General features: G+C 50.4%; 1 protein-coding gene across 1 annotated transcript in view; it reads right to left on the bottom strand.

Moving 5' to 3' along the window:
* Positions 1-11,186: 11,186 nt before the first annotated feature.
* The window catches only part of CPXM2 (carboxypeptidase X, M14 family member 2), a 117,672-nt gene continuing 113,915 nt past the window's right edge, over positions 11,187-14,943 (bottom strand). Inside the window, exon 14 of the mRNA XM_003794077.2 lies at positions 11,187-11,921. Within this exon, the coding sequence (XP_003794125.1) occupies positions 11,668-11,921 (254 nt within the window). The 3' untranslated portion in view covers positions 11,187-11,667. The remainder of the gene's footprint in view (positions 11,922-14,943) is intronic.

The raw sequence follows: 14,943 nt of genomic DNA, 5'->3' as shown, positions 1-14,943 counted from the left end.
CCTGCAGGGGGCCAGAGCTGCTGGCACTCAGGCTAACCTGCATGGGCTCATTTGACCACAGTCCCCAGGGAAGAGGATCCTGAGCTGTCTCACCCACCACTTTTTCCGAAGAGGGATTTCCACTGGAACACGGGGACGAGGAAGTCCTTCTTCAAATCCTCCTTAGAACTCTTCAGGAAAGGAAGTTGCTGGCCCTAGGAAACAGCCTCCCCCGGAAGACCTCAGGCTGCATTCCTGCCCTTGGCTAAGCAGCCCACCCATGTGGCCTGGCACCCGTCTGCGGCTTTGCAGGGCTCAGCTTGAAGAAAGGCGAGATGGCACCTCCTTTCTCGAACCCTGTCCTGGAACCAGTAGGGCAGGAGGGCAACTTCCTGTCCCACAGTGCATAGGGAAGTGCAGGTGACAATCCCCAACTCAGCCTCCCACTAACACCTAGTCCTGCAGGGGCTCCGAGCTCCAGGAGGGCAAGTGCTCAGGGCGTGGAGGCTGGGAACTGGCCAGTGACACCAGCTGAAGGATGGCCCCAAGAGAACCTCACATTGCTCTCGCCTGCAATTGTTCTATCTCCTGACAAATGCTAAATACAAAACTCATGTCAGGAAGAAAAATATAAATCAGCCTCTGGCATTTATGCTGAGTGGGATGATTGGTAGTCACTTCAATGTGTAATCTGATCCTGTTAATTTTTCGGTAGATTGACGCATCCCCCGGAGAACACGGGACAGAGTTTCTGTCAACAACTGTTTTCTTTCCCACTGAAGGCGCAGAAGAGATTAGTTCCTTGTGTGGGAAACATTACACGCCACAGGGGAAGTAGACACTCCAACAGGCGGGGACTAGAAAAGCTGGCTAGCTGTACTCTCGGTCGGTTGCAGCTATGGGACAGAGAGGCGTCATCAGGAGAAATCAGCACACCTGTGGATCCTTTTCCAGTGGGCAGAAAAATGCCACACTTACCTCCAAGAACAGCCAACTACTAAAATGGGCACACGTGTTCTTCTTCTGAAGCAACAAGGCCTTACCTTCTCCTCCCACCAGGACAAAAGGGAGGTAGAGTGTTTTTGTGCTGAAGACTCTCAGAGTAGAAGCGAATCCTAGCTAAGGATGAGCTCTGAGAAGGTGTCTCAATGCCCTGGTTTGTTGAGCTAAAGCCAATGGATGTCACCAGCTCAGCTCAAAGAAATACAGCCCCAAGACGATGCACAGCAGCCTGGCAGATGCCAAGGCCTTTGGGAGTGTGACCTGGGGCTCAGTCCCATATGATGAGGGGAGGGGCAGAAGCCATGTGTAGTTTCAGCATTTAAGCAGCACCAGCTGGGTGACAATCAGACCCGAGCTGTGAGACGGCCACTGGAAGCAGCAGCACAGAATCCCGTCAATCAAGCCCTAGAATGGTGAGTTGCTTGCTGTCCCTGCTCTGTTCTGGGACTTTCCTGTCTCTCATCTGCTGCAGGAGCTTCCAAAGGGTTCCTCCATCCCAGTCTTGCTCCTGCCAACTCCAGTCTTCCTGCTGCTGCCAAAGCTGCAAACAAATTGGGGAAAGGCCGCTCATCCTTGGCTCTGCAGCGTCCCTTGGTGCTGCTAAACCATAAGCACATGTACAGAGGGGAATTTAACCATGAGTCAGGTGTGAACAAGGGATCCCAGCCCAGCCGGACCTCATGGGGGTAGGCGGGATTTTGACCTCCAAGACATCTCAGTCCCCTGCAGTGAGAGGTCCCCCATCTCCTAACCCCACCATCCTAGACCCATCAGGAAGGCTTGAGGTTTACTCCAGCCCCACATCTCCCTCCAGAAGGCAGTTTTCTTGATGTTTTGGTCCTGCACGTCTCCCCCCAGTATCCCTCCTGCATAGCTTTGCCCTGCAAAGCAGCAGAGCACATCACTATGTTTGACAAGGAACTGCCTCCCCTGATTCTCCCCAACTGCGATGACACTGTCTCCTGTCCTACATGCCACAGCAAGGCCCACTGGGACTGAAACAGCCAGGAAAACTCTTAAAAACTTGAAAATGTTGGTAAGGACAGAGATGTTTCCTTCCCTGCTATCTCCCCTGGGCCTGGCACACCACCTGGCAAACAGTAGATGGTCCATAAATACTTGTTAAGTGAATGAATCAAAGTGCTCACCCCAACCTTCAATCTACTTCATGCCCTCTCATTTCCAGTGTTTAGGATTCCTTATAACTAACAGTGCCCAGGGGAGATATGGGGGCGAAATCCCTGGAGTCTTCCCCGATCCAGGTGTTGAAATGATGAATTCAGAAAGTCTCCTACCCAGTTGTCTCATGCATGGGCCATTTTTCAGGACCCACCTTTCAAATATGCCCTGCTTGGTGTTGCAGATGTTATGGGGACCAGCATGGTGTCTGTCCCCAGGTCAGACCTCGGGTCTCAGCTTTGCACTCACCTCCACACTCACCTCTTGCCAGCAGTGTCTGCCCCGAGTGCCCCGACTTGCTCTGTTTCCACAGCAGGCCCTTCTTGGGCAGCCAGGAGCCCAGGAGCCTAGCAGCCCCACACAAGTGCAGCCTGAAAATGCACGGTGGGAACGTGCTGGGAACAAGCCTAAAGCCATGGGAAGGGAGCAGGGGACAAACCATAGCTGGAAGCCTTCCGTGAGCTCCTCACTGTCTGCAGCAATGACCTTACCTGGGTTTCCCCTGCCTGGGTCACTCTTCCTGCTCCCTCACTCCAGCTTCCTGGGACCACCACACAAATTAACTCCCAGCATCGAAGTTCTTGTCTCACACTTGACTTTCAGGGAATCCCAAACCAATGCACACAGTTAGACAACATGTCCCATTATGGACATTCTTATGCTCCAAATTCCCATCCTGCAAAATTTTCAACCTCTGTCCTTTTACAAAATGTTAGTCTCTCAAAATTTCTGCTTCTTGTTAATGAGAAACGAGCTTAGACAAATTCCACCCCCAGGCCTCATTTCCCCATCAGTAAGGTGGAAATAATGACACGTCTCCCCCAGTCCCAGGGCTTGGCTCACTGGGCAGGCTAATGCATGGGAAGTGCTCACAAAGATACCAGATTTGCCAAATTTAGGCTTGCAATTAAATCCTAAGGCCTATCCTGCAGTTGCTTGAGTTTTTAAAATAGCCCATTTATCTTCCTTTCTTAGGAACTGAACAATTTTTCCACTCCATTTATTAAAAGAAAGCTCTTTAACATGCATATTTTTAGACTGAAGTAACCACTCTGCAATGGCCCCTTCCTGCTCAGCAAGAAGCCCTGCTCTCTGTCCCCTTTGTCTTCCTGGAACAGCACGTGTGGCCTCTACTGGGTGGTCGGTGGGCCTGGAGCACCCACAGGGGAAGGCTCCAAACTGGATCCAGTGCCACGGGCCCTGCACAATCTCACCCTGCCTTTCTCTGTGGCATCTTCTCTACCGATGGTCCCCTGTCCCTAAAGAGGCCAGCCAGCTCCCACCTCTCCCCCACCCTGCCCGTCTGCCAGGTGGTCTTTGGTTGTCTTTCACATCCAAGTGTAGAGTTACCTTTCCTGCCTGACGCCACCCCTAGTCATCAGACAGAACCGATGGCTAAAACAGGCCATCAACATGCATTTGTATGTTTCTGTTTATACCTGGGCCCCAACCAGGACTCGGGAATGTTTTGTATCTTCAGAGTCCCTCGTGCCTCGCAGACACTCAGTGAAGGCTTTTGACACCAAAACCTGTCTTCTAAGAGATTCTGAAACAGTGCTGAGGGCAGGACACAGGATTCCTCCCTGGAAGAAGGTAAGATAACCCCATGTGGCTGTTGGGACCGTCAGGACCATTTCTGCACAGGAGGATTCACAGGCCTCTCTGAAGGGCCCCAGGCAAGAGGCTGCTACTTGGGGCTATCTCTCTGGGGTCAAGGCCTGCCTCTACTTCCCCTCCCAGGCCCCCACTCCCAGCACTCCTGAGGTGCTGAGCTGGCACCTAATTGTCCAGAACCCAAGGCCATCACTGTGCCCCCTACCATGAAAGGCAGCAGCAGACCCCACTCCTCCTTGCTGGTGGGTCCTCACTCAGCCTGGGCAGGCCCAGCACTTTGGGACATACTGGGCTCCCTCTTCATGGCACAAAGCAGTGAGCACATGCAAAATTTCTAGGTCCAAGACCCATTGCGGGTAGAAAAGGCCTTGGTTTGTGACCAGGGAAGCCTTTGTTGGCATAGCTCTTTAGAAGGTGGGTGACATTGATGCCTGTGCCAGTAGAATTCTTCCTTGCATGGAGCCTCTTTGGTCCTGGGTGGAAGCTAGAGGGGATTTGCAGGGAGGACTTAGGTATTTCTGCACCTCTGGCCTTTCTGCACAACCACCAAGAGCACCAACCTTCCGTCTTGATTCTGGCTGACCCCTCTGAGCTGGCAGCAGCACTGTGTGTCCCCGCAGCAGCCCACCCGAGTGAGAGAGTGGCTCTTGAGACCAGACTCAGAGAGGCAGGTGGAGGAGGCCAGGAGTTGGGAGCTCTATGGAGGAAAACTCTGCTCTCAATCAAAGAATCATTATCTGGAGGCTGTGAATCTGAAACATTCCTGTGAGGCTAACAAAGGCATCTGGTTTGCCTCTCTACACTACAAGGGGTCTGAGGAGTGGAAGAAACTGGCTCAGCTGCCTCTGCAACCACCCCGTGATGGTGACCTTCCCCAAGCTCACCTTGTCTGTACAACAGAGCAATGGAGCTAAGGAGCACTTCCTGCCTCCCCTGGGGGCTGCTGGGAGGAGGAAATGGCTGTGCAAATCCTCTGTAAATTGCAAAGTAACAGGCAAATTAAAGAAACCTATCTGCCCAGTCTTCTTACAGAAAGAAAAACCTGAAGCCTACAGCACTGACTTCTGGAAGGTGAACTGAATAAAGCAGAGGTTCCCTCACGGCTGCCCACTGTCCTCCGTCATAACAAAGCAGAACTCTGTTTCACCACTGCCTTTAGGATCACAACAGGGACCCTGCATGGTCATCATTACTGTTCCATTTTACTGATGAAAACTCTGAGCCTAAGCAAAATCAAATAACTTGCTTGGAGTCACATAGGCAGTGAGTGACAGTGTGAACTCAAAATCCATTCCTCTCTTCTGTGGGAATAAGCAAAGACAAACCAAATAGAAACATTTATTTATTCAAGGGAGCCAGCCACTATCACTTGAGTTTTCGCAGAGACTCAAAGGCAGGTGGGAAATGGGCAACTTCAAAGTGAAAGAAGGGAGGGCCACAGGTATGCCCAGACCGGGGGTGGCTGGCACAGGGAGACTGCAGAAGGGGAGTGTCCTATGTCCTTGGTTAGGGAAGATCATGTTTTGATATTCTCTGGTTGGTCTTGGGTTGGAAGCCGGGATAAAAACCAGGAGAGCTGTCAGTTATTATTCAAGTCCTGGCCATTCTGGAGGGACTGCTCCAGAGGCTTGTCCAACGGGAAGCATTTAGACAGGAACCTGGCACGTGCAACGCCAAGATGCCACTACTCCTGAACTGCACCAGAGATGGTGCTCCAGCTTCTCTAAGTCTGACTTATAAACAGCAGGCTGGCTTCCTGGGCTGGGGGCTGCAGGTAGCGGGTTAGAATTCAATTGTTTGATATTGTCTGGCCATGTGCATACTCAGTCTCTCACTTCCCTCAGTCACCTGACACAAAATCTACCACTTTCACAAATAGGACATCTTACTGTCTTAGGGTTTCAGGAACATAGATGATTTCATTCTTAATGGAGTCACCAAGCAAGGAAGCATCCTAGGAAGTTCATTGCCTTTTAGTTGCCCCAAAGGAGTATCTTATAAAGTTCGTTCTTTACTAATTAACTAGAAAACATGAAGCCATGTTTGGAATGACACTGTTTGTACTCTGTATATGCAAAATTGTGCAGGGCCACTCACATGGATCCACCAGGCAGAATAGTCCCCCACCTAATGTGCTCATACAATGGCATCCATAGCTCCAACAAGGTCAGCGTCTGTATTCTCATTGTATAATCCTTAACAACACCTGCTGAGTTATAAGGTGACACCAGTGATAGCTTGAGAAACCTTCCAAATTGTAGGCAATTTGGCGAGGACATTCATGAAGGGTCTCAGTGCATAATGGTGTAATTTTGAATCATCAGTGCTTGCTTAGTTTCTATGCTTTGGACCATATTAATAAACATGTACCTTTTTTTCTGTTAAGAGAGGCAGGCATATGGCTACTGAAAGTTAAGTGAATTGATGACGACCTTCAGAGGCAAGGATTACTATACCCACTTTAGAAATGCAGAAACAAATCTCGAGGAAACAAGGTGACAGGTACAGAGTTGCTGAGATGCTAGGAGATGGCCCTGGGATCACAGTGAAGCCCCTGCCCCAATGCTCCATCCTTTCACTCTCACTCCTGCCACCCTTGGCCCCTGGGATGTGCGCCAACAGGGGTCTTTTCCTTCCTGCAGTAGGTGGGCTGGGGTGTGGGGCTCAAGGCCTCCGCCTTCCTCCTGCCCAGCCCCTGTGTTCTGTCTGAGTCAGCAGAAGGAACAGTGCTGTATCCTGAGGGCGCAGGGAGCCTCACAACACGTGCTCACACTTGGGGAGGATGAGGGACATGACAGCGTCAGACAGCAGGCCACAAGCTTCAGTGGAAACTCATTAAATGCCAGCCCCATGCAGTAAGTGATCTCGGTGGCCACAAGGCCACCTCTCTGACCCTGGGCCTGCTTCCCTCCCCGCCTCAGAGCCTCCTCCCCTCACTGCTCAGCTAATGCAGGTCTTGGAGCAGATTAATTTTGTAGTTTCCAACCTAGTGACTAACTTTTAAAAAAACCAAAGTAGATGACCTATGTACATACTAAGCCTCAGCCTTCTCACCTGAAAAATGGGAATGATAATGTTTACCTCTAAATGCAGTGATGAGTTGAGAGTACTGCACAGTCCTGGGAACACAGACCCTGAGACAGAACCATCAGTTGCTGCTGGCATCTCAGTGCTGCATGTGCTAGGCACCTGTCTAAATGCTTCCCATTGGACAATGGGGTAGGACACATTACTGTGCCCATTTTACAGATGAGTAAACTGAGAGCCAGAAGGTACATAATTTACCCCAACTTGTGCAGGGACTGAGTAGCAGAGCCGGGACTTAAACCCAGATGTCTTGGTTCTGGGGATGAGGCTGTCCCACACTGCCTGCACGAGCTATTCTGAAGGCCATGGTGCTGACTCACAAGGGTGGGCTGATGTTTCAGTGGACACTCACTGCTTAGCCTTCTCAGAGGAGAAGCTGGGAGGAGGCTCTGGAAGGTGGCCTTTTCCACGATGTTGGCTGGGGGACAGAACCTAGTAACCAGGCACTTGTAAGCATCAGATGGAGCCATTGTGCCCTCCCTTCAGACTGGCCCTCGTGGTGGACTGGATGACGAGACAGGCCAGCATGGTGCTGACCTCCTGGCACTCCGGGAGCTGGCCAGGCTCCGAAGGACACAGAGGCTGCCCCACCCACGGGCGTCACTGGCAGAGTCAAGGTGGGACTATGCAATCAGCTCACCAGCCATCAGGCAGGTTGTCTCAAGGTGACGAGGAGACATGATGGCAAAATAGCCCCCAGAATCAGGCCCAATGCATTTCTGCAGGGCTTCATTAAATATGTAATCAGCTCCTGGCTAAGTTTCCCTAGACATGTTTATCAAGCAAGGGTTCCATCCTTCGTCCTCTGATTTCTGAACTGCATCCAACTCCCAGTGTTCCACCACTGCCTGGGGGTGGGAGTGACTCCCGTGGCATCAGACCCCAGGACCTGCTTATAGCTTCCTAGTAGGCTGCAAAAAAGCACTGTCTTGAATGTCCTACCTCTGCCAGAAACTGAAATAGGACTTTGGACACTTCATGTCCCTCCCTGAGCCTCAGCCTTCCTGTCTCTAAATCCAGGAGGATTTGAATAGTTTGGGGATAGAAATAGTTTGAGAATTGGAATAGTTTGGGGACTCCTGCCCTCCCTGCTTGCCTCACCCAGAGCAGACACAGCCAATTAGTTGCACCATTCTTTCTGTAAGTCAGGACTCTGCCTCAGAATCCTTCTTAACACAGAGCTCCAACCAACCACTGATAAGTCAGAGTTGGCCTCCAAGAGGAAACCTGGTTGCCATCCTCAGGTTCACTGATGGATCTCAAGGGTGCCCCTCAGCTTGAAGACCTGTCACTGTCCTCTGCATATGCCAGAAGGTACTAAAAACTGTCTTGCAGGTTCCAGCTCTCTTGATTTCTTCTTTTCTAATTTTCCCTGGATTTCGTGTGCCATGGCTGGGAACTTGGGGCTGTGTTTATGTGGCAGGGGAGGGAAGGATAAGGGGAAGAGTCCCCACAGTCTTGGGAGAGGTCTCCCTAGTACCCAGAGTGCAGCCTCTGGCCTGTCCTGTCCTGCTGCAATCTGGCTTTGTGGGTGGCAGCCCCCTCCACACTGTGACTGCCCCCTGGGTGTGGGGACACCACTAGAGCTAACTCTAAACCTGCAAACTTGGGAAACTGCCATGGTCCTGCCGCTATGATTATTTAAGCACCATCATTCACACCACATCACAGCTGTGCACACTAACACCACAGGTGATTTTAAAGATGTAGTGTCCTTCTTGTACAAAGACTGAATAAATTCTGGGGCATCCTGTTGAAGACCATACCCCACAACTCATAGAAAATGGGTGGCGATCACCCACAAATCCTAATTAGAGCTCCTAAATGTTCTTCAACATAAAACACAGGCAGCATTGAACAGGGTGCTGCCGCCTGCGCCAGCAGGATGGGGGGAGAAAAGTGATAAATTCAAGGCAGACTCTGCTGGAGGACAGGGATCGCCTTAGTTGATTTTATCCTATAGAAAAAGTCTAAAACAAACAAGCCTGCCAATCTTTTAGATGTGTTTCTACTCAAGTTCGAGAATTTACTTAAAAAAAATGAAGACTCTTAAGAAGGTAAAAAGACATTAAACAAATTAAAATTACAGATTTTGATTTTCTTCTTAATTTGTAAAGGAATCTTTAGAACAAGGCAGGAGGCTGGTTCAGTTTGAATTGCCCCTTTTGATGCCTGCTGTGAGAAGCAGAGCCCACAGGAGGGAATAAAAAGCTGATGTGGCTCCTGCCCTAGGGAGATTCCAGGCCAGACACAGAAAGGAACTAAAATAGGACAACTCCTCTGAGAGGCCTTGAGGGCTCTGCAGATTGGTTCATCCCCATGGTCCTGACCTGCCTGAAGGCTTCCTGGAGGAGGTGGCATTTGAGACACCTGGAGGGAGAAGCAGGAAGGTCTCCAGCTGTGGGGGGAAAGTCTATTTGCAGAGGTCTGTGGGAGCCTCTAGGACAGAACTGTAGGGAGGGAAGGGGGGTGCTCTTAGCTCCTGGCTGCAAGGCAGGAGGGAAGGCCAGTAGGAGAGGATTTTCAGAGGCAGGGCCCAGGAAGGCCATGTGGGCTTGAGGGTCCTAAGAGGGGTTACTGTGTTACACAGGGGCCAAGCAGCCCCCAAACAAGGGAGATGGGCTCTCAAGGGAAGTCAGCAGCCACCCACAGCCAGTCTGACCAGCCCATGGGCTTCACTTTGCAGGAGCGGATGAGAACTTAGAGACCTGCCTGATATGAGACATGTACCAGGGTCTGGCCAGCCCTGCAGTACAGAGCTCCTGCCCACAAGCCCAGGGCACCTAAGACTGATGACAGGCTCTGCAGAGAGGGCCACGGAGTACACAAGTGTGGCAGACCGAAGCTAAGTACTGGCACTAAGACTGAGTTATTTGGCAACAGTGGCCAGCCCCTGGCAAAGCCCCAATCTCCCAAGCATTCACAGCCTTTCTGAACCACAGAGGTGATTTATAGTTTTAAATGCTTTATATCATCACTTACCACATATAATGCTCAGTTAAGATCTCATGATGGGCTTAGCTGAAAGCGGCAGGGTCTGATATACAGCCCCCAGCACAATTGGCTATTGAAAATTACTTTGATGAAAATGATTTAGAAATCTAGTTTCCAAGTTACAGCAGTCACCATTCAGGCACTCAATAGCCACATGTGGCTAATGGCTACTGTGTTAAAATGACATAGAATAGACCATTTCCACCCTTACAGAAAGTTCTATCAGACAACATTGGTTTATAGCAGAAGACCAGTACATCCCGGCCTGAAGGCCAAGTCCAGATGCCACCTGTTTTTGTAAATAATTCTACTGGGACCCAACCAAGCCCAATCCCTTACATACTGTGTGTGTCTGCTTTTGTACTACAATAGCAGGGCTGCGTGGTTACAGCAGAGACCTCACAGCTTGCAAAGCCTAAGATAATGATTGCGCCTTCATAAGAAAAGTTTGCTGACTCCAGTGTACACTGCCAGGAAGTCACATGAAGTTCTTTTCTCTAAAGATGCTCGCTGGCATCTCCAAGAGCCACCAGTGGCTTCCAAGCCCATGTCTCTCCTGGGAAGGACTCAGGGGACACACAGCTCCTGGGACCCCAGCATGTGCCCACCCCTACCCGGGCACCTTTGCTAGGGTGACTGACCTCAGGGAGAGGCAGTGGGGGGTATGACATTCACGTGGCTGCAAGTCTACCCCAAAAAGCCACACGCTAGAAGGACTGTACCATTTGCTCTCTTTATTTTGTTCATTCTTCCCACGTCAGTGAGGCAGCAATGTTAATGAAACTTGAGACACAACATTTTTTCTTACATGACAATTCAGTATCTCCTCTCAAACTGATGCTCCACAGAGAATCCTAAGATTTTTTTTAAAATCAAATTCCACCTAATTTGGAAGACTGGCATTCTACACATCAAAATAACTTCCATGTTGATTTCAGGCCAACTTGGGGTGCCCACTGCACAGAGGAGGGACCCCTCGAGCACAGACAGGGCTGAAGCCCTCTTCTGGTTTGCTCCAAGTTTGGCAGGCCAGGGAGGAGATCCTGGCTAAGTTAGCTTGTCCCTCAGGAAGGCTGGCACTTCTGGCCCTCCCTGCCTAGGGAGCCCCCCACCAAGCATACTGGGTCAGCAGCGTGTTTGGGGGTACTTTGTGGACCGAGTATGGGTACAGCAGCCCCAAGCCTGCTGCCCGACAATCGCTCTTGAATGATCTCAGCTTCTTTCCTTCTATAAATGCAATCCTTTCTTGGAAAGGCAAACTGAAATGATCCAAGACACTTACTGACACTTGGTCATGTCTCTGCTGTCAACAGAATGCAGAATTTTTTCGTAGCACCTTAGAATGTCCTGGGGCCAGAGAAGGTAGATTTGCTTAGGATGCCCATAAACATCTCGTGTGGTAACATGTGAGAGGGGCAGGCCCAGGAATGCTGCCATTTTCACTGCACAAACTGCAAACGCACACAGAACTCTTGCTGTTGCACAGAGAGGGAAGCACCGGTCTCCCTCCCTGTCTACCCAAGAGGCTGTGACTGGGTGCCTCCTTTCTCTCAGATTCCCAGGCTGACTTGCTGAATTCTCTCACTCCCACCAGCCTTCTCTGCTGCTCTGTCCAAGTTATTTGGATAAATGGGAACAAAGGAAACAGCCAAGGCTCCAGCCCTCCCCTTGGGACCAGCCGTGTAATGTGCACACTCTCCCAGGTGCCTCTTCAATTACAGAGAAAACAACAGTGAGTGAGTCTGCTGTGGAGCTGCTACCGGGTTGGGTTAACGTGTTCGGGCCAGGATGTGTCTCAAGGGTCCTGGAGGGTCACCCGCGCTGTCGTCTCTTCCTCCCACGCAGCTTCAGTCGCCTGGCAGGCAGGCTGACGGGCTGCTTCCCAAACTTCTCCATGATCTCTCTGATCCTGGCCAGGTTGGTTTTGCTGAGCGTGAAGTCACACCGCGTGGCCCCCATGTCATAGCCAACCATACAGTTCTTAGTGGATGCGGTGAAGCCGTCTGCCTTTGCTGTGACCACATACTCTCCAGGGTTCAGCAGGCGCCAGTAATCTCCATCGCTGGCTGTGAAAAGAAAACCAGGGAGAACTCAGGGCAGCTTTTTCCTAACGCAGGAATTAGAGCTCCCGCAGATGCAAACTTTTCATGCATTTTGGAAGCCAAGATAACGTCCTCTTTGGAAAATGCCTTAATGGTTTTAGCAGGAAGGGGGCTGAGGCGTGAGCCCCCCCGCAGTGTTAATAGACATGCACAGAGGGGAAGAAACACCATCATCACTAACACTCCTTGCTTGGTGACAATAGCAGCCCTTCATTATAAACTTGAACTTCTAAATGATATGCCCTCACCACAAAATGCCATATTGAAAAGCCATCAGTGCACATCCTCCTAGCTTCCCTTGGCCTGGCTACAGTGCAGAATAACAATTTCTGTAAGGGGTGTGGCTCTACATTTCTAATAAGAGAGGCAAGGACTATACAGGCTGAGGCCAAATGACCCAGGCAAGGCCCTGGCATCTGCACCTCATTCTATGGCCCAGGCCTGGAGAGACCTGGAGCTGCAGGAGATCTCCACAGGGAAGCTGTGAGGCAGAGAGGGCCTTGAGACCTCTGAGACCCCTGCTTGGACTAAGGCAGGACACCCTGGCTCCCAGGTATACCACCAGCCTATTACCCAAGCACTTGATGTGACTCAGGTCCATCCTTAGGTCTAAGATAGATCCCTGTTGCACCAAGACAGCTTCTAAGTCAAGGTCACTCCTGAAGCCTGGTGAGAACACTTGGATCTCTGGTCCATTAGAGGCTACACGACAGCAAAGGAGACACCAGGGACCCTTGGAGAACATGGCACCTGTATGTGGGAAGTCGAGGCTAACCCTGAGTCGCTGGACCCTGTGAGTGGCTCTGTGATGCAGGCCGCATGCTTAATCCCTGTCCTATGTGAGGAACTGGACACCAGAGACATGTAATATCCTGCACAAGGTCACACAGCTGATCATTAGCAAGTCAATCACATAAGACATTTTCAGTGTCCTGCCTAGGCTAAAGGTTTGGTACCAGGCAAAGAGGAGAAGGGCTAGATTTGACCAAGTACTGAGTAGGTCCTGGCAAGGTTAACTTGTCTTAGCAAGTCCTAAAGTCTTCTAAGGCTGCTGTCCCCCAACATTTTTGGCACCAGAGACCAGTTTCATAGAAGACAATTTTTCCACGGACGGGGAAGGGGCATCAGATTCTTCTAAGGAGCACACAACCTGGATCCTGCACCAGCACAGTTGACAGGAGGGTTCACGCTCCTCTGAGAATCAACTGCTGCTGCTTGTGTGACAGGAGGAGGAGCTGGGGCTGTGATATGAGCGATGGGGAGTGGCTGTAAATACAGATGGATGGAGCTTTGTTGGCTGGCCTCTCACCTCCTGCTGTGTGATCTGCTTCCTAACAGACTGGTACCAATCTGAGGCTCCAAGGGTTGAGGACCTCCATTCTAAGGGATGGAAGAAAACTCCTGTGTGTGTGTGTGTGTGTGTGTGTGTGTGTGTGTGTGAATTTACATTACCCACGAAAACACGTGTAACACTTTGAAGCTTCATGCTGAAATTCATATTATAACCTGGATTCATCTGAAGCACCTCATGCAGTACAGTAAGGTCATAGGAGCACAAGATGTTACTGGAAATGAAATGCCAGTACCACAGTGGCATGCCAGTGCCACATGTACATATAGTCAGCTAGATGCCAAGCAGGACTCCATCTGAGAGGCCCAGCTGCACGCTCGCACACGCACACACCCTCAGGTAGAGGCTCCCTGCAGTTTCTTGGCACAGTGCCCTGTTCCTTTAGTGAAAAAGCAAAGTTTTCCACCAAATAAAATTCTACTCCATCCTGTTTAAGAAACAAGGAGGCACTTCAGGCAGCCTTGATCATGACTTGATCCGATGGCCAAAGCCATCTCAAAGCCCATAGACATCTCTGTAGGAGCCACCACCTCCGCATCCCTGTTGTCCTCTCTTCCCTTCCAGCTGACCCTGTGTGCTCGAGTGGAAACCTCCTCCTGCTCCCATCTTGGCCCCCGTGGTAAGTGGTAGATGGTTGGAGAGCCCATGTCTTACTCTTCAACATCTAACAGTAGGTCAAACAAAGCATGCTCCACTTAACACAGACCAGAACTCATTCTCTCTGCTTCTACCACTGACCACTGGGAAAGCCCAGAATCATCCTGGCTACGAAAGGCAGGGACACTGTGTTGGGCTACCATCCCACAAAATGGTCAGGTCTGTGTCAGGGATCCCCATTCCAGGGTGCCACAGTGGAGGCTGACAGATAGCAGGCACTGGATTCGTGGACACAAAGGGCAACCCAGGCCCAAAGAATGTCCATTGATTAGCAGGTCAGATCAGTATCCACCCGGCAAGTGAAGGACGATCAGGTGGGATTCTGAGACAGGGGTGTGGCCCACATCTTACACGCGTATCAGAGCGTTCACACTAGCTTCCGTCTCTGTGGAATTCCATTTAAAACCTCTGTTTATTTTATGCAAAATCCCTCTAGAAATAAAACTTGTCAGAGCGCATAAGCCTCAGACGGAAACCAAAGCAAATTCAGAGCTCTTGTTGAGTGCTGAAAGATGCTGAAACAAGATAAAGAGCTGTGTGTAAAGTATGGAATGCATCTGTCACGAGAGTTACACTGGGACATTATTGATGGGGGAAATAAAGGGAGAGAGATGCATTTCCCATTAGCTCATCAAAATTGTCTCCTTGATTGCAGGGGCTACAGACTCAGAGCCCATTAGGCAAAGTGTTCTCAGCTCAGCTCATGGGGCCCCAGGGCCTTCTTATCTTCTACTCAGTTTGAAACTCTTATGTTTTCTCACATTGCATACGAGGCACCAAATAGTCCAAGGAGTGTTCCAGGCTCTTTTATGAATTATTCTTTTAAAAGACCTCACAGGCAATGTTTCAAATCGAAGTCCAATGCGGAACCAGATCAAACAGCCTCTTTTTCCTTAGTAAAGATCGCTAGCACCCTGCAATCAGTGTCTCTGGCACATTATGGTCCATAATCCATGTTTGTTGAACTAATAAATGAAA

The sequence above is a fragment of the Otolemur garnettii genome, unplaced genomic scaffold (assembly GCF_000181295.1).
Source record: "Otolemur garnettii isolate 467f Iridium unplaced genomic scaffold, OtoGar3 scaffold00075, whole genome shotgun sequence".
In the NCBI taxonomy this organism is placed as follows: domain Eukaryota; kingdom Metazoa; phylum Chordata; class Mammalia; order Primates; family Galagidae; genus Otolemur; species Otolemur garnettii.
This window is presented reverse-complemented; position numbering and strand designations above follow the sequence as displayed.